This window comes from Mytilus californianus, unplaced genomic scaffold (genome assembly GCF_021869535.1).
Source record: "Mytilus californianus isolate M0D057914Y unplaced genomic scaffold, xbMytCali1.0.p SCAF_31, whole genome shotgun sequence".
Taxonomy (NCBI): Eukaryota; Metazoa; Mollusca; class Bivalvia; order Mytilida; family Mytilidae; genus Mytilus; species Mytilus californianus.
In genome coordinates this window covers 880,150-901,433 of record NW_026262681.1, presented here as the reverse complement: position 1 = coordinate 901,433, position 21,284 = coordinate 880,150, and the positions used below count along the sequence as shown (strand labels likewise).

The window sequence follows — 21,284 nt, the reverse complement described above, 5'->3', positions numbered from 1 at the left end:
CTTACTTTTAATTTTATTTATAGATGAAATGATATAAGGACTCTCCTGCAACCGTTAACAGAATTACTTGATGCATTGTAAATTTTTTTTTATTTTGATTCTAAACTTAATTGACTGTTGAGGTTTAAGACCACTTTCAGCACACATCTATATCATTGTCGGCCAGTTTTATATTGCTGAAAAAAGCTGGAGTACCCAGAGAGAACCTAGCACTCCTAGTCAATAACATGAGAGGTGTATGTACATTGTCAGGAGCAGGGATTCAAACTCACTTTCCCAGTGTTGACAGGCTAGTTATAAATGTAGATGAACTACTTATAACACTCGGCCATCGAGGTCCCTTTGATAAAAGGACAAGATGCAATCACAAACAATCCTACTGTAAGTTAATACTCAACCCAACTCTTTTTGTGAAAATAAACTAATTTATAGTCCAAAGCCTCGAACACAAGTGAACTAAAAATGTCAAATAGAAACTATAATTTGATTAAGTACTAAATTAAAATAATAAAAATATACATACATTTTTATTTCATAGATATAAATACATTAAAGTGACATTCTACCGTACATGATTTTACTAAGATTTATTTGAGGACAATGTTATTAACTGAATACGTCTAGATTTCTGGTTTCCTGATGCCGATTTTATTGTAAGTCCTGTAGATGGAGCTGCAGGAGTTTTCTTATTTGCACTATTTTTGTCTGCCTCTGTTGATTGATTTTTTTCACCATTTTCACTTGCTGGTCTATCTGATTGGTCAGTTTTTGTTCCCTTAGTAACAGGACTTGCAGCCAACTGAACATCATCTGTGCTTGTTTCCAAGACCAGTTTTAAATCTTCGCTGTCAATATCCATGACAACTGGTTCCTCACTCTAAAAAAGAAAAAGAAATCAGTAACTTTATCAAAGACAAGACAAAAAAAAGTTTAACAAATCTATTAAAAGTCATCATTATCTTATGCTTGTTATATACTTTAACTTTCACTCTACTAATGTATTGAATTGAAAGAACTGAGACATACTGCCATTACTTGAAGGCTCAAATTATTTCCATATTCATCATCCTCATTTGTGTTGACTATAAATAAAGGACTTGACTTCAGAAACATTTACCCAGACTGACTCAATAATAAAATTGAGAATGGAAATGAGGAATGTGTCAAAGAAACAACAACCGGACAAGAGATTAGAAAACAACCCAAGGCCACCAATAGGTCTTCAAGACAGCGAGTAAATCCCTAACTCGGAGGCGGATTTCAGCTGGCCCCTAAACACAATGATGTCTTTGAATAATGCAATTTCAGCTATCACATCAGATAGTTTACACTGTCAAGTTAAAAAGTACAGGAAAACCGCTCCCATATGATGCAGAGAATATGTGAATAAATGAAAAGGTCTACATTAATTGTTTTTAGACTCTTCACAAGATGAAGATTGAAACTGCAAGCATATATGTTTGATATTTCATATTCTCCATCAATGTACTGAGAATTTTGTTTGCATCATACTGGACTTTACTTCATACCAACATAATGGTATTTCTACTTCATATAGTGTTCATGTCAGAAATGGCTAAAGATTTCATCTGTGATTTGTTTTGTTTGGATCACGAGGATCAATTTGTAAAAAAATATCAAAATTATGTGTTACTGTTAATTCTTCATTTTCCTTTTGTCTCAAAGTGATAGTTAAACTGAGACTAAGAGAACAGACCTGCCAACTTTTGAAAACCTCCATGGGGGATTTTCCCCGGGGAAAAAAATTCAAATGTATCGCTTCATCTTGTGACTGTTTTTTTTTTATAATGTCCAGTAGAAAGTATTTCATGTATATTTAGGATCAATTTTGGTTTGTTTCTTGAACTCTTGAGATTGTTTTGATGCTGTGTGTATCATTCTGTGTAAAGATGTTTCTTTCATTTGGTTCATTTGTTTTATTTGTTTTATTTGTTTTATTTCAGTGTTATATTTGTTTTATTTCAGTGTTTTATTTGTATTTTCACTGTATCTATTTAAAATAAATTGATTCAGGTCATTCTGCCATTTTTCAAGAAAACGGCATGGCAAACGTTTCTTCTTGCTGGGTGGAGTAGCAACCATTGTGATAGTTTGAACTGTTATGATTCAATTCCATTTTTCATATCCTTTTATAACAATTGTCTCAATGTGCAAACAGCATCCAAGCCTTTACGTTTAATTTGCAAAATTCCTTTGATCAGTTATAATTAAGATAATTATTAACTATGTTCACCTGATTAAAGAATTTTTTTAACTAGTTAACTTGATTATAATATAATTAATCTCAATTAAATGATAAGTAAAAAAATTAAAACAGTTAATTATGTAACTCCCAAGCTGATCGGTATAAATAACAAAGATCAATAATTTTATTACCAATTAAGACCCATAAAACTTTGACAAATCATTGATTTTATTGAGGCACGTGTATATGTTTACATAATACTAAGTGTCAAAACAGATCGATAATCCTCAGGTAAATCAACATGACCCGAATATCAGATACTACGATGAATTTGATTGGATAATATCTCTATGTTGTCCTCCATTACCGGAAATCGGTAAGAATAAAATTTTCTCGGGTAGAATTTATGAAAATCGGGTTTTTTGCTTGTTTTAGGAACCCGATATCGGGATTCGGGTTGAGGCATGAAAATCGGGATAATACCGCCAAAATCGGGATAGTTGGCAGGTCTGCTAAGAGAATAATATGTTTAATTTAATAATTTTATAATAAAGACATTTTAACATATATTCAGTTTAAAACATAAAAAATAAATACCTTAGAACTAACAGAGGATGCTGAAGGACTACTTGATTTCTCAATTTCTTTAACAGGTTCAATATATGGGACACCAAGTTCTTCTTTGTCAAATGTTACTATGGTACAATATCCATCTGTAGAACTCACAATGAGAAACTGTCCATCTGGAGACCTGAAATGGTAGAAAAATCATCTGAAGAAATGAGAAGCTGTTCATTAGACGGCCTTTAATTTCACAAAATGTATCTCTAGAACTACTCACAAGGCAATATCAGGATCTTTCACTGCACAAAACTGGAGGAACTGCAAGCAAAGCTCACAAAATAAAACCCCAGTCCCAAAATGGCAAGTCCACAGGTGGGGGGTATCTTTTCTTATATAAAAATATACACAGATGTGCTGCTGGTATTTGTAACTTTTTTGGAAAGTCTTATTACATTGATGGGGTGCTATTTCACGGAGGTAATATACTAATGGGTAAACATTTATATGTCAAAGGGTCATAAAAAATAAGATCATGATAGCTGGGAAATATATATAATTGGGTTGTTTCATTTGAAATATATGAATGGGTAGGGATTTTTGTATAAATCAATATATGAACGAGGATGGTTTTCAAACTCCAGCCAGACATCTGTACCCAAATTTGTATGTTGATACCCCTTCCCAACATGAGCAAGTCTTTAATTTGCTTATGGAAAACCCAAAAACAATTCAAACAAAGCAATTAGGTGTACAATGCTATAATATGGTTGAGATTCTGAGAAAGTTTCAATAAATTCTAATAGTGAGTTAAAAGGAGTCACAATACAAAAATGTATTTGAAAGAAAAAGCAATGGATAAGTCCATAATTAGCTAAGGGAAACCTCAATAAAAATTTGAGTAAAAAAAAAAATAATAGGTGCACAATTTCATCATAAGGTGAAGATTCTGAGAATTTTCAGTAAGATCTGATTAGAAGTTTTGAGGATATCTGATGAGTTTCTTTAAACTCTAATTAGAAGTTTAGAGGATACAAATATTAAATTATCTTACCATGCCAAATCACTAATTTGATGATAGTGTATATTAGTCACATGAGCAAATGGCATCTGTTGTTGTGTATCATAGAACAATACTGAGTCCTCTGTTCCTACAGCAAACACTGTTCTGTACGGTAAACTGACAATAAAAAACACATATTGATTCCAGAAACTATAAATGAGTCAACCACAACTTAATTGACTTCTTCATAAACATCTCTCGTCTATCCCAGATATAGTTGAAACTTTAGTAGCTTAATTCAGGTATAAAGTTTGGTATAGAATTCTTGTGTTCACATTTTACCACATGGGACCTAATTGTACATCTAATTTAGTTCTTATCTTAGATCTACCCCGTCCTTTATCTTAATCTAAAAATAATACTTTTCTAACCTCCATCTGTAAAGTGAATACAAAACCATTAATAAAATGTTAACCACTGTAAACCAAAGTTGTTCTTTTGATGTTTAAATGATTTAAGTTCAAGACAATAGAAGATAGGACTTCACTTCTTAAAATAGAGTACCAGAGTAGATTTATTATTTTATTTTCAATGTATTAGGTGCTTTTTGTACCAGTTCTATAATAAACTGTTAACACAGAGATATGTCTCGCCTATTTGTTATTTTGATAATGCAAATGTTGAAATTAAAATAGCAATACTTTAACATGTAAGTTATGCAAATATTTAAAGTCAATGAACCATGACTGAAGGTACAGGGCTAAACAATCTCCATGGAAATGAGATGTGCCAATGTTAATACAACTGCAAACCAAATTTATACCATTGTCTTTTCGTAAGTCATTCCCTTTAAACAAACCTAAACACAAACATTAACTTGTAAACTATGTAAAAGTTTCAAAGTCAATGAACCATAATTAGGGGGTGGGGTTATATAATCTCCATGGAAATGAAACTTGCAAATGCCAATTCATTTGCATACCAAATATCATTGACTTTACATTAGTGGTTCATCTTAAACTGACCTAATCACAAACTAATACATGAAAACTAAGCAAAAGTTTCAAAGTCAATAGACCATGAATGAGGGGGCAGGGCCAAATAATCTGCATGGAAATGAGATATGCCAATGCTTATACAACTGCATACCAAATACCATTGACCTATCACTAGTGGTTCCCCATAAACTGACCTAATCACAAACTAATACATGTAAACTAAGCAAAGTTTCAAAGTCAATAGACCTTGACAGGGGGCGGGGCCAAATAATCTCCATGGTAATGAGATGTGCCAATGCTAATACAACTGCATACCAAATTTCATTGACCTACCACTAGTGGTTCACCATGAACTAGACCTAATCAAAAACTAATACATTGTTGACGCCGCCCTCCCCGCGCCGACAACAGCATACCTATGTCTCTCTTTTTGACTCTGTCAAGGCGAGACAAAAATGTATCAGGACAATAAATTTCACTCATCTGCAAAGCATTTCCTGAACATTTCTTAATACTTATTCTTATACTCTGCTATAATTCCGTAAAATAAAATGTTTAAATTTTGTTAATTACATCCAGACAAATTTTCTTTAAAGACTTGTGATTTTGTTCTGTAAATGATACAAATTTAAATTTCCAAGAACTATATTTACAAATGCATTATTTTCACTTAAATTACTGCATTTATATTGCTTTAAACATCCTAGACTTGAAAAAGATTTAACACCTCATAATTACCTAAACATTGTTGAATATTTCTCCCATTCCTTCAAATTGTTATTGTTGGTCTGATCTGAAAGGGAAATCATTGAATTAGCAACTGACTTCAAACAATAAGCATTCATTATGTTTTCAATTCAAAAATAGTCATTTCATACAACAAAAAAAACCCTGAAAAATAAAAAGGATGTTACCGATTGTTCTTGATAAAATATCAATTAAAAAGAACATAAATTCTGAATTCTCATCATGCCTATAAATATTTGCTCACAGAGTTACGAAAAAGGAATCTGCAGTACTTTTAACCTTCTGAATGTCATATTGGTTCAATCTGAATTTGCAAGATATTGTATACATGTAGTTATTGAGTTATTAAATCGCATAATTTAAAATACTGTAAACCAACTTATTTTCGTGAATACTTTTTTTCACGTTTAGCCCTTTCTAGCCCACTTCATGACGATTTAATTTCATGATTTTCAAACTCACTTGATGTAGTTAGAATAGAAAAGATCCAAGTTTTAAATGTTCGCGAGATTTATATCTATGTTATTTTTCTACTCACAAAAGTCACGAAAATAAATAGCACGCGAAAACTAGTTGGTTTACAGTACCTCCTGAATACAATGAAGTAACAGACCATTGGCATTGATAAGTTTTTGAGGCCAATTATATTGCCGATATTTTTACTTTTTAGGAACTGATAATACTACTCTTCTAGAAAATTATTTTCTTCATTCTTCATCAGGTTTTCTGTTAAAAATAAACAGATATTCGATACATTTACTTTGCTAAAGTACCCTATTCCTAGATTTCATTTCTTTCCCTTACCCCTTAATTACCTCAAAGTCACTATCTATCTTCAAACTACAGAAGAGAAATCTACACATGAATACCTTCTGATCCAGATTCTTGTCGACTTATCTTTTTCAACTCAAATTTCTGCGGACAACACCGCACACATACAGTTACTTTATTTGGACTAGGTAAATATACAGAAGGTCTGAAAGAAAACAAATAAATACATTTCAGTACGCTGAACTTCTATTGCCTCGATTTGGTGATGCTGGTCCAAATTTGTGGGTCCTATATTAATGTATAGCAAAAAGAATTTAATTAACAACTTAAAGAGATTATCTTTCTTAGAAAAATATCAAGCTCTTCTTACTTAGCAATCTTCCACACAAACAATACATTTCAGCTTCTTTTCGTAATTAAACTATTCATGCCAATGCACTGATATGTATGTTCAATTTTATTTCCAACAACTTGAATTTTGGTGAAAATTGAAAAGAGTGAATGAAAAATTAAAACGTGAATTGCATAATCTAACTTCTTTGATTATTACCTTATTAAAAAAATTTTTTTTGTAAACATACAGCATTTACAGATTTCCTATAAATTGTCCATACTTACTTGGTAAGCAATTGTCGTGAAAACATATATGTAGAATTAATCATTTTGTCACCACATTCCAAGCATCCAGCTGGAACAATCAGAATTTCTCCATCTGGTGTGAAAGTCAAACGACGAAAGAATGATCTCATTGTATCATCGTGGAACATTTTGAAAGACTTTGGCTTATTTTCTGATGGGCTGTCTGACGACTGTGTTGCTGGTTGAGGTAACGACATCTTTGAAACCGTATGTAAACATTTATCATTACTAAGACTAAAAATTCTCAAAGACCTGAAGAAAAAAAAAGAATATTCAACCATGAAGCTGCTTTTAGTGTATATCTTATCTATTTCAACAGAAAAAATAACAATTCCTAACACTATCTTTTGCTGTAGTTCTTAATTACAGAGGTTTCACTTGTCCACTTTGTTATTGAATGTACTATTAAATTGAAGAATTGATATTCCTAGATGTTTTACACTGGGTTTTGTCAACTTTGTTTCTACCGGTACAAATCAACCAGGGTTTTCCATTGGCGGTCGCCCTTTTCGCATTTTGCAAAAAAATAAAAATTGTGCCGATTAAAATTCATTATTGGTGAAAGAATTTGCGAAAGAAATATAACGATTCCATTTCATCCATCTTGTTTACTTTTTTGGGTCTCTCGGACTTTACCTGATCAGACAATACTCGGAATTCATATTGAACTCGTTAAGATTTTGACAGAAAATCAATAATTAGCTGATTGCATTTTATAGCTGTAGGCAACAATGGACTAATAAATAAAGGTGTTGATTGTCTTATTTTACGAAATGATGTGGTTAAATGGCGTCACATGTCACCTAAAGGATTTATATACAACTTTGCAACACACGTGTTTGAGGCAAAGTTTTACGTCTCCTCTTTATCTTTTAACGATTGTCCAGAAAAGAAAACTGTTATGACAAAAACTGTTCAAAAGCAAGAAAAATCTCCCGACTTTAAACTTTATCCTTTAACTTGTAAAGCTATATCATATTTTTTCTTATGAATAACACTTAATCAAATTAAAAATTTCATTCCGAAATTTAAATAATTCCAGTATCATTGTTGTTTGGGATCAGTGGTGGATCCAATGGGGTGGGGGCATATATATAAAAGAAAAAACTGCTTAAATGGCATTTTGCCACCACCCCCCTTACATTGCCAAATTATTTTTATTATATCATGTTTTTCATGTTTATATTTTTTTTTTACTGAATATAATCCATTTTAAGGAATAACGCCTCCCTTTCAAAAATCCTGGATCAGCCCCATGGGAAATTGTTGATTGAGGACATTAAACCAAACTTGTATAAAAAATTTATTATTTTAAAAATATTCCAATACTTTTTTTCTTAATTCTCATCATCCATCAAAAGGTTTGCTTTGCAGTATGTCAATTAACAATAACCCTCACTTCAAGCACATATAATAATAGGATCAACACTGTATTGTCAAACTGTTAAAGGATATATTTACGATTTTAGAAATTGAAAATCACTATTAAAATATCTAGTATGCAAACAACTCCCATGAACCAATCATCATTACTGTTGTTTATGACAGATGCACAATAATAAATGCATACATGAAATTATGAATTTAAATTTATGAAATAAAGTGACAAAAATTTAAACACAGGATATTACCTTAGAATTATCATTGATATGATCATAATCATAATCATAAACTAACTGTTTACAAAACTTTGATATTTTTCAAATACTTAGGAATTGCTACCCCAGAATAGATTACCTAAGCTTTATTTGGCAAAACATTTTGGAATTTTGGGACCTCAATGCTCTTTAACTTCGTACTTTATTTAACCTTTTAAACTTTTTTGATATAAGCGTCACTGATGACACGCGTCTGGCATACAAAATTTTAATCCGGGTATCTATGATGAGTTTATTTAAAGCTAAATTAAAGAAATTAAGCATTATCTAATAAATTTCTTGAGTAATACTGAAAGTGTTATTGTAATAATGACAGTTCAATTTTCAATCTAATGTGTCTGGGTACGGTGAAATGTCTTCCTAGTCTAGTACAAATCAAGGTTCAAATTTATATGACATTACCATGTTCTCATCCAAATATGCGTTATATTTGCCACTGGCATCAAATTCATTCATCATGTTCATCATCCATTTTTTAGGAAAATTAGCAATGTCTCGCATGTTAATATGTGAGCCTTAATTTAATTGTTTCATTTGAAAAATGAATAGGTTATATACAAACTACAATATATATATATAAATATATCCAAGTCTAAATTGAAAACAAGGTTCAAACCTATGATTGCATTGGATAAAAACCGCAATTTTTGTACGTGTGCATGCAAAATATATCTATATATCAATGACAAACATTTTAAATCTCCATGACAGTAATTTTGCACTTCAAGAATTTCTAGAACACCCAGAACACCACAGATTTTAGAAAACATTTTAAGTCCTTGTACAAAAATGGTAGTACAAGCAAGTTGAACTTGCTTAGAAATACCACCTCTGCTAAGAAGTATGTTTAAACAGAAAGTTGATAATTGATGTAAAAATGTATTACATGAAGCTTGATATCAAATTTTAGGGAGCTCTGATTTGTATTTCTCAAGAAAAATGCAACCAAAATTTTATCTGAAACTGACAGACATAAGCCAGTATACTTAAAATTACCCCGGTAGAACAACCCTGAAATAAGAACAGATTTTGATGGTCACTTGAGTGTTTGACAATTAAAGTTCTGCATAATTTCTTTACTTTTACCTTACCTATCTGTACTTAGTGTAGCAACATATTCATTTGAAGGATCAAATGCTACTCCTTGTACAAAACTTTTATGATCATTAAACAATCCCAACTTTTCACCTGGAAGTAAAACATGTAAAATATATATATTTAAACTTTGAAGGAAAAAAATTTGTGAATGTGGAAATTTGAGATATGGAATGGTTGGAGAACATTTTTACATTCAAAAGAACAAACGTATCACAGTGCAATAACATCTTTTGATAGGCAGCGGGTGCAAGACCAAAGTACTTTTCAACACTTACAATTCATCTCTTTCTGAAATAAGTGGTTCTTCTTCAGTGTGCTTTACGAAAACCATGCATGTATGATAATAAACTGTTACAGTGGTTAGTTATTTAAGTTGTGCAAACTGAGGAAATGTTTTTTTCCCATTTAATGAACATATGCAGAAATTGTAAAAAAATGTAAAATCTTTGCCGAACTTTCTCATATAACATTTTAAATTTAAACTTTTACACAATTTCCCCCCTATATTATAGTATTAGCATTGTATGTCTACCTACCTTTAACTATGTCCCACACTATAGCTGTATTATCAACAGAACCAGAGATCATTCTTTTTCCATCAGCTGACCAGCACAAATCATAAACATCTTCTAAGTGACCTCTGAAATAAAAACACAGAGACACAGCCCTCAAATTTCTGACAGATATGCTATATAATCTGCTTGTAGTGGGAATATTTAAACATTTAAACTATGCAAAACATTGAAAGTAAATGAACCATGACTGAAAGTGCAAAATATAAAGCACACAGTACACTTTTAATACCAATAATAAACCAAATATCAAGAAGCCACGATTTGAAGTTGATACAAGTTTTTATAGTTGGAGGAAGCCAGAGTGCCTGGAGAGAACCATTGACCTTTAGTAGGAAAACTGACAATCCCAGTCAAATAAGATTGGAGTTGAGCTCACCTGACAAGTGTTCAATGTTTAAAACATATACATTGATATGTATTTGACAAACAGGAAGTAGATAAATAGATATGAAATAGCTTACCAATATGAAGTCCGATACCAAAACAAATTGACTTCTATACCTTTACACCTCAAGCTATTCTTTTTTTTATTTTTGCCTGCAGCCTTAAAATAAAGGGTTGGTCAGAATTTTTTGGCATATTGACAAAACTCAAGAAAAAGTTAGATATTTTCTCCCAAGTCTGATCCCATTTTACACAACACATTCAGTATTTCACACATGCACAATGATACATATCTAAAAATTTTAATATTTTGACAACTTTTTCACTTGATTTTGGTCAATCTTATTACAAGCATGCCTGAAAAATTCCAAAGAAATAGAATTTGTAGCATTCTCAAACATCACAAAACATTATTTCTTGAATATTTTTTTGAAGTGGGTCTCATTGGAGTCTTAGCGTGATGTGTGAAAGTCAAATTATTTTGCCTGAAAACAGGAAACGAAGTCGGGCAGGACACGTGAAATTACAAGCGCTATTATTGCAATGATAAGCGGGATACAGGATTCTGACAAAACAATAAGCAGGATCCAGGTTCAGACCCCTCCAATGAGACCCCTTTGAATAGTCAATAAATCTTTTAGGGTGGTGATCAAACTTAGGGTCTGTCAAGAGGTAGGAAAAAGGTCTATATTTTTGTTTGCCTTGTCTGTCTAACAAACTGTTAATACCTTAACATTTTGTATGCTGTCCAATTCTCTTTGTTATCTTCTTCATCTTCATTAAAAATATTATTTTGTGGTACAGGGGTGTCACTTAACTTCCAAAACACAATTACACTGTCTGAAAAATAAGGATCAAATAATATGTTAATAGGCATTATCAGAGTATTGACATAAATATCTCACCAGCAACTCTTTTCACATAAAATCTTAAGAGTAAAAATACTCGTAAGTCATGCACATTTCAGTATAACTTACGATCAATTTTAATCGTAAGATTTTTTGTGAAAAGAGTCGCAGATTCTTAAGTTCAAAAACTCCTACAAAAGTCAACTGATAAAAAATTTCTTGTGGATATGCACATCTACATTATATGTCCGCATTTACTAAATTTTTCATGAAATTCTGTTGTGTGGTTTCATAGAAGTTGTGCGGAAAAACTGTTGCAGTAGTATATTACAGGGGTCACCACACCACACATCACAGACTACACGAAATTCGTCGGACCGTCGGACCAATCCGGTGAATTATGGATCGGTCTGGTAAAATTTTGTTGAATTCCAGTCCAAATGTCTGGTGGTTTTTTTTCATGGATTTTTCTAGCATTCTAGCAAAATTCCCAAACGATCTCAAAGTTCATTTTCATCTTTATTATTCATGACAGCGATGTTTATTTTGTTCAACCGCTAGCTTTATGCCGAAAATCGCCAACAAGTAATGTGTAAATCTGAGTAAAAACATATCTGACTGACAAAAACAACAATGACTGCCATCAACCGGAAATCTAGACAATAATGGATCAGATTCCGGGAACAGATAAGGCTAATTCCGGGTTTGCAGATCAAATACAATAAATAAATTAAAAAAAAAAAACCAAACAGGTCACAAAATACAGCTATGAAATATAAACACTAGAATTGAAAACCAAAAGATATATGAAAAAGAAAGGGGAAAGAGGAAATATTTCCTACAGAAACTCTAAATTATTTTTAGTTCACAAATATATTTCATGTCAAAATCCAATAAAGTGTGACATTACTTTTTTTTATCACTGAAATGCATTCAAGCAATTGTGCACAACTTTCATCACTTTTACACGTTTGTCACATGATTTTGTTTTTGTGCATTTTTGGAGAGGAGTAGGGCACAACAAGTCATAAGTTTTTTGTATTTTGTCAGATAATATACAATTAGATGTAAAAAAAAATTGGTCTGGTAAAATTTCAATCGGTCTGGTAAAGCTAGGTTGTTTACCAGACCGAATGTCCTGTTAAAATAAAATTCCTTTAGTGTCGTCTGACATCACTCCTTTTCTGAAAAATAACCACAAAGAGAGATAATTCTCTAAATCATCTTGTTTGTACTATAACTCAAGGAATATGTTTTTGATTGATCATATAAATCATTGAATTATAAAAAGCATAATGGACAGTAGCTTTTCTGTAGATAAACTCATCACAGATACCAGGATTAAAATTTTGTATGCCAGATGCGCGTTTCATTTTCAAAAGATTCATCAGTGATGCTCAAATCAAAAAAGTTAAAAAGGCCAAATAAAGTACGAAGTTGAAGAGCATTGAGGACCTTATAGAACATGTAAAATTTCAGTTAAAATAAATCAAAGGCATAGAAAGTAAATTCAATGATACAGAAGAAACAAGTATGGACAAATATACATGTAACTTAGAAATCCAGTATGTAAAAATAAGAAGAAAAGACACAGTGCATGACTAAAAATAGTTTTGAGAATGATTATATATAATATGTTCCTTTGATGACAATATTTTAGTTTTTCTATAGTATCATAAAATCTAGTTTCAAAAATCAATACAAAATCATAATTTGCTCATAATTTGCTTGGGTTTATTTCTGAGGAACAACTATGAATCAATGAGAATTGGCATATATTGTTAACTTTCTTTTGCTCAAATGTATTACTTTTACTACTAATAACGGTAGAATATATGTACTGTTAAAATCTACCTACCATCTCCTGCTGTGGCCAGCACTTCTCCTGTAACAGAACAAATTAATATTACCTAATAAGCATATTTATTAAGTAAATATCATTACATATTCATGATATTTGTGACAGACTTCAAAGCCAGTAAATGAAGATTTGTAAGTTACAGGCTTGGGATTTTAACAATATTATAAGAAGATTATAGAAATATAGTAAAACTCCTTTAGTTCAAATTTCAGGATAGACTCTTCAAAAAAAATTTGGAGAATAGTACCTCCAGATAGGTTTACAGAGATATGAACAGAAAAATTTTGGTCAACCCAAATCTTAACATTCTTCATAATTTGTATTCTAAAAATACCACATTACTTGGCATTTAAGTTATTATTCTTGTTTTATTTCATGTAGCTTATCAATACAATTACTATGTACATACTGTTGTTATATGATACATTTCTGTCAATCTCTTATCTCTAACAAAAGGATGAAAAAATTACTGAAATAGATGTAAAAGTCTTACCGTCAGGAGAAAATCTGCAGACATTGACAGATTTTGTGTGTCTTTTCAAGTTAGATATAAATTCAACTGTCCCTTTACCATCACCACCAACTTTTATTTCCCATATCTGTTGGAAAAAAAAATCCAATTGAGGATGCAACAAGTGAATCTGTGAGCTACTGCTCACTAATGATACCCCCGCCCCGCTACAAGTATAAGGTAAACAGGAAGTTGTTGAGTGATGAATCTGAAAACGCATCACACGGTATAGCTGACTCATATAAACCCTGAAACCAAATTTCAGAAATCCTTGTAATGTAGTTCCTGAGAAAGATGCCATGACAAAATATTCATGGGACGGACGGATGGATGGACAGACAGAGGTAAAACAGTTTACCCCCATTTTTTTAAAGCGGGGGTATAATTATATATAACCAAAATGTATGTGTTGTCTCGTTTAGCATACCCATACTCATACTTCAAAGTATTGGAAAACTGGGAGTAGGTGTCTGACAGATCCCAAAAGCACACACACATTACAATTTATTACTGTTGAGCAGCTTTGTAAAGTCATTTTGTTCTGTTGTATTGGTGAAATGAGTGACAAAAAAAATTTAAGTTCATTTAACATATTGAAAATTCAATGTATCGTGTGTATTGGCAAACAGGAAGAAGTTATCTGACAGATTCAAAAGTGCTCACATGCTACAACTCATCACTCAGTAAAATCAGGAAAAAAATTGACTGTTTTCCCAGTAACCAGTTCTGAATTATAGTCAGTACATGTATCTGGTATTTAGCGCATGTTTGGTAGAAATTATGTATCGCAATAATAAGAGCTTGCATTCTGATATCTGATACATATATTTCTATGCATAATTTCCTGAAATTGCAATAAATAATCTTGCATTTTTGTCCATTCTTTAAAAATAATGAATGCATGCCATGACTTCTTAATTAACCAAAGTACTGGTCTCATGTTTATGATTCAGTCATTTACTTTAATATACCTACACGTATAAACTTGTCTACACCAGTTGTAGCAATTCTTTTGACTTTTCTATTACCAGGTTGGAAATCTACACTATATATTGGATCTCTTTCATGCCAAGATATTTCTGGAGTTGTTACTTTCATCTGAAAAACAACATTATAACTTGTTTTATTTAATTAGCTATCAATCATTTGTCAATTATAGTGAATTTATACATGATAGATATAAAATGAGTTGCTATAACCCATTTAATTTAATATTCCAAACCTGTAAAAATTCTGATAAAATTCAATTATTGATAAAAAATACTGCGGATTCATTATTATTTGTTGGATACCAATTTTTATTAATTTCATCATGTTCATGGGTTCCGGTGAACCACAAATTTTCTGAAGGCTTGTTTGCAGACTTTTTAAAACCAAGCAATCAAATATCCACGAAAATACAATTTTTCCTTATGCCACGAAAAATAGGTGCCAAATTGCATAATATAAACATGACAAAAGATAATTCACTGCCGTACAGAGGCTTAGCAATATTGAAGAACTGAGTTTGAGATCTGATTTTCACAAACTAGTGACTTACTAGTCACAAGAATACATCAGAAAGTCTCACATGCCATAAAATTTACAGTACCAATTTTACTGCACCAGATGCACATTTCAATAATTAATGTCTTTTCAGTGATGCTCAAGGCCAAAATATTTGAAAATCCAAAATCATACAAACGTTGAAGAGCAGATAAAACCATAACATGAATAAAGGAACTAATGTTTAGCTGAAACCAGACAACTCTAATTTATCTACTTGCTGCCATCATTCACCATTTAGAAGTGCAATACACAAATTTGACTCCTTGTTCTGATCGTAAAAATAGTCCTAGTAATGTGGTTCATGATTTTGTGAAAATCTACACAAACATTTTGTTGGTTCCAGATTTATTAACTTTCCAAATCAATAGGGAAACAATTGTAATCAACAACAATTAGCCAATCAAAATTGGTCATTCAAGTTATCATGCTTTAATCTCCTGATTATTAGAGGTCTGGCAAACATACAAGATTTGAAGTTTGTTTGATACTTTAGAGTTGATTTGTCTGCCTGCTTGTCAGATTTATAAAAGGTATGATCATGGTAGACAAATTATCACTTGAAAGAAGTTTTTGCCAGGCCTAAGCAGAAAAGCATATATTTAAATTCTACGGCCGTTTGACAAACTCAATGATAGCCATATCACGTCTTTTGCCAATCTTTATTAAAGAATGCAAAGTTGACCATTGTGGTCTGAATGACATTTGAAAGAATGCAAGGTCTGTTCAACTTCATCAGATGTCATTCAGAGATTAGAACATTACCAAAGTTTGTCAGTAACTTCTTTGTAAGACCAGATAATGAGCAACACAAAATGGTAAAAAAAGCATGTACAGTTAATTTCTTTCTTTCTTTCTACAGGTATGAATCGCCGTTCTAGATCGGGGCACTCCTACATAGTAGGATGGCTAATGGGCTATATACAAATATACACCCGCACCCACTAAAAACTCATATTACACACAAAGGAATGTGCCACTAATCCACCAATTCCTGCATATATATATATAACGGCAGGGCTCACACCACTTCAGAATCATAGGGAGAAGTGACTTCTCTTTTTGAAACTGATAGGGAGAAGTGGTGAGATTTGAAAGAGAAGTGCTCCTTCACGTGCTGCGCTACAATGTTTGGTTTTTACTACCTATCGTACAAAGGGTCATATGTAAATTATGTTTTTTTATATTGTTCAATTCATATCTGAGTATACAATTAAAGTAACAGTTCAAATTCAAAGTTGTTTAAGTTTAGGTTCTTGTGAGAAACTACCAACTAAATAATCTAGCACTAAAAAAATATTTTTTTTTATGTCAAAAAGGTAAAGAAATTATAATATATCAATTACAATTCAATTAAAACACAATCTTGTTTATCATGTTTATGAAATTCAGTGTTTCTCATCAAAAGATATACAAAGTTAAGCTGGACCATAATATATTGATATAATAGTATTATAGTCACAGAGTTATGCAACTTTAATCAATATTTTGAAACAATCCATATGTATGGAATTATATACATTAATCAAGCAGATCTAACCAAAAGTCTGTTAGTGCGTGTGGAATGCGTAATTTTTCCTTTTGGGATCAATATTCTTCTGTCAGCTGTTCCATTTATGCGTCCATAGTTATTATTGTAAAAATACGGATTTCAGTCATAGCTGGTCCGTTTCCGATCCGTAGATAGTAAACAGTTAATGGCGGACGAAGAAAATTTACAAAAATAAACGATGTTTGACAAGCTATTTGGAAAGGAATATGACGTTTTTAATGCAATAAATGGATTAAACATTTACTGAAGGCAACTTTTATCACGTTCAAATGAAGTAACAAACTTATTTTGCCGCCGAAAGTTAAATTGTTGTACGCTCTCGTCTGTCTGGAGTAACAAGTACTGGAAGTGCATGAAGTGATAAAAAGTTGTCTTTTTATTAAATAACCTGCTACACACCGTAAAGTCAATGCTTAAACCTCTTTTCTTCAGAAAATGAATCATTTATGTCTGAATTTCTTTAATTATCAATAAAAGATTGATGTTTCATCGACTTGGGAAAAATTGAAAATGTCCGATGACGAAAGTGACTGAAAGCGAGTATGGTGAACAACAGGGCGACTAGATTTCCCTTTTGACGGTCGGGCAAAGCGAAGTGACGGAGGGGAAAGTGACTTTATCGCCCCAGTCGCCTGCTAGAGTGAGCCCTGTAACGGTAACGGTAAAAGCGTGCTGCACAAATACTGTGTTGTTATTTACATATTATATACATTGTACATTACAGTGAAGTTACGATTAAGATGGATGTGATCATCTTCACTGCTCCATGCTTAAAATACTAGTTGCTAATTTATGCTAGGTGTGCGAATATATACATTAGCTTTATAGCAGTCTATAGGTAAGCACTAAATGTTAATGTCTTATATTTTGGACATACTGTTAATATTTGATATATGCGTTCATCTGCAGAATATGTAGATATATTTAAAATTTAGGTACACTAAAGCACTATGCGGTTAATATGCAGGAAAAGAGAAAAAGCACTATGCTGTAAAATGGCCAAATAAACGATACATGTAGGTAAATAGCCATACGGATGGTTGTTATTTTTTAATAAATAATATGCTTCTACATAAACTGTCATTACACCCTCGCCCCTACCCTGCCATCTGCCTCATTCTACTGGTATGCATGTCGTAGCAGAACAGTCGTGTGAGGTTTTCTAGATCTATGTATTGTTGATGTTTCATATGGAATCTATAGTTAATGCTTTTGTGAGTACATGTACAGTCCATCAGAATTTGTACAAGCATGTTACAGTTAACTAAGTTCTGATAGCAGTCAGGGGTGCTACTTAAACAAGTGATTTCATCATCACTTATTTCAGTGATTTGATAAATTCAGTTATCACCTATTTAAGTGATTTTAGTGTTTTCTTTGATCTTCAAATGCTAATTTCATTGATTTTCCATATTTTCACAATCTTTTCTATAATTTTCCTACATAAATCAATTATCCCTTTTTTTTTTGTATATTAATTTCACCAGTGCGCTTGGGTAGTAAGTTAGTGCGCTAAAGCTTTTAAAAGTACCCTTGGGAATTTTTCTGTAATCAAAAATTCATTAACTACTCTTACTATCAGACAAAGATCAACAATATTAGGTAACCTGATTGGTTTTCTTTAGAGTTAGAATGATCTACTTCAAGGTTATGACCTGATCTACAAACTATTCCAGTTTTTGCATATTTTAAAAAAACTGTAAAAGTGTCAGGCTTATCAAGCAAGACAATTTCTGCATATACATAGATGTTTTTTCAATGGAATTGTTGTCTTTTTACCAACAAAAATATCAAGCTCGTGGGAAAAATATCAAGAAAATGTTACAAACACTTATTAAAGTGATTACATTTTAACTTCTAAAATTACTTGTTTCAGTGATTTTAAAAAGTCTGTGTGAAAATTTTTAATATTTCACAGCCAAAATCACTCGAGGGAGTGATTCTGAAATCACTTGTTTAAGTAGTACCCCTGACTGGATAGAGACCATTTTTTAAGTTGTCCCGGTATAATTTTATTTTCTGGAGGTTAATACAAAAAGAACTGTTCATAAGGCATTTTGCTAAAATATGAATCAAGTTTAATACATGTACAAGCCAATGAAGTGATATTTTGACACAATTTTAGCTGCAGTGCTAAGTACTACATGTACTATATATGCAGTAAACAGACAAATTTGCAGGAAAATGTATGTTCCTTATCAGTGTAATCAGATACAAATTTGTGGGAAATTGCATGACATTTCTGGATCATTTGATGACCCTTCAAGAAAAATCCCAAATAAAGGAAAACCAACAAGAAGTTAAAACACCGTGTTGTTGAAGCATTTTCTACATCATAGCCATTTATGGTATAGACCCAAATTGACCATTTTAACATAAATGCTGCTTTAGAAAGCATATTAAATTTTCAGCAATTATTATTGATATTAACATAATTTTTAGTTGACTTGTTGAGATTTACATTACATGTAACTTACTGTATAATATTAGATCTTTCAATATTTTTATTGCCTTTCTAGAGTTTAGACATTTTTTCTTAATGATTAAGGTAATTTTTAGTGTTCTTTGTATTAAAAAGTTTGCTTTGGTCTCTGTAAAGGCACCTTCTTGTGTTTTTATTTACTTCTTTGTGGTACACAGCTTTATAAATTTGGCGGTAGTTTAGTCTTAATCAGTTTAGTGCTTAATATCCGTTTCCAATAAAAAAAATCAACTGGATCACAAAATTAGATTATAATGGCTAAGTGTTCATTTCAAAAAGTACAAGTTGTTAAATTTCGCTGGTTAGAGGTAAGAGATTGTTAAAATCATGAAAATATTAACGTTATATTGCTGTAATAAATTCCGGAATGACGTGTCCGTACTTGAACCAAGCTTTAGAAATCAAGCATAATTTTGACGTTGATGAAAGCGGAAATTTTGAAAGACTAATTGTAGTCTACAAAGTTTTTCAGGCTACCAAATTAGTGTTAGTAAACTTTGAAAAACTGCTTCTGTCCCTTAATTCTAAATTTATTTTATAGTTTTTTTTAAAGAAAACTTGCACTAATCGACTTTTTACACAGAATTTATAATAACACTGACGAAATAATTACTGTGTTTACATCACAAAATGTGTTGTGTGCTGACAAACCTGTGCAACTGGAAAGGTTTAAGACCTGACAGCACCTTGATATATGTCACAGTGGGACTGAACATACACCAGATATACATTTATGGCAAATAATATGAGGCAGGCGTTACCTGTGAAAGGGGACGAAGTCTGTATGAATTATTTTTTTTTAATTCAAATATATTTTAACTTCAAAATCTGTTCAAAAAAGAAACGGAAATACCCTTAAGTTTCCGATTTCGGTTCTGTTGTTCGGAATTTTAGTTGTGATGTATTTATGTTATGACGTCATATTCAATGTAAACAAAGAAACGCTATCAGGTAATGTTTTTTCATATCAAGCCATTCAAGGAATTATTAAAAATGGAATTGGTATTGCGTTCCTTCCTATATTTTACTAGACTGATAAATATATATTTTACTCAAAGACTCATGCAAACGAGACCGGAAAAAGGAAGTAGATTTCTGCGCAAATGCGGGAAAATAAAAAAGTTAACGATTTTGAGTTCATTAGTAGAATGAAAATTTCGGGAAATTTTCCCGTTTTTTTTTTTTATTTTTTTTTTTATTGATTTTTCTACCGTAATAGGGGACTTTGTCCCCTTATCAGAAAGTGAAGTGACTTGGTACCACTTTTATTAACTGTAAATACATATTTATTTCTAATTTTGGAAAACAAATAACTCAAAATTATATAATACCTCAGGCTAAATAGGACCAAGAACTGACGGACTAATAAATGTTTGTTCAAGTAATGCCCCTTATTGCATATACATATAGACCAATTAACCAATATATCTCATACATAATTCAGCAGAAAATTGTGTCATACATATAGACACTTTTTCCTCTAAAAATACCAGGAAAAGAAAATGGTATATACAGTAGTGTTGGTGAATGACAATAAGATGAGAAAAAAAAATGATGGAAAATTGAAAATTTACACTTTTGAAATTTAAGTTACATCATGTACATGTAAATCATAAAATAATAGAAATGTTGCAATTAGTAGAAAAAAAATAATTTTGGTCATATTTTCCTAGAGGATATAATTTACACCATCTAGTCCTCGGCTTTACCTCAACTAGTAGAAATATACCAGTACTATCAATGAAATCAGAAATGAACATAATACTATCTATACTGACCATTTATTATAATGATGATTCTTTTGTTTTCATACATGTAGGTTACATCAAAATGAAAAGTAATGGA

General features: G+C 31.6%; 1 protein-coding gene across 1 annotated transcript; it reads right to left on the bottom strand.

The window, feature by feature from the left end:
- Positions 1-499: 499 nt before the first annotated feature.
- LOC127736457 (chromatin assembly factor 1 subunit B-like) lies at positions 500-19,609 on the bottom strand. The gene is made up of 13 exons (XM_052247003.1): positions 19,435-19,609; positions 14,836-14,958; positions 13,843-13,948; positions 13,347-13,373; positions 11,369-11,480; positions 10,218-10,321; positions 9,675-9,771; positions 6,905-7,177; positions 6,385-6,491; positions 5,507-5,561; positions 3,822-3,947; positions 2,804-2,957; positions 500-877 (listed from the first exon to the last, which is right to left on the bottom strand). The coding sequence occupies exons 2-13, from the start codon at positions 14,956-14,958 to the stop codon at positions 581-583; spliced, it is 1,581 nt and encodes a 526-aa protein (XP_052102963.1). The 5' UTR covers positions 19,435-19,609; the 3' UTR covers positions 500-580.
- Positions 19,610-21,284: the final 1,675 nt, after the last annotated feature.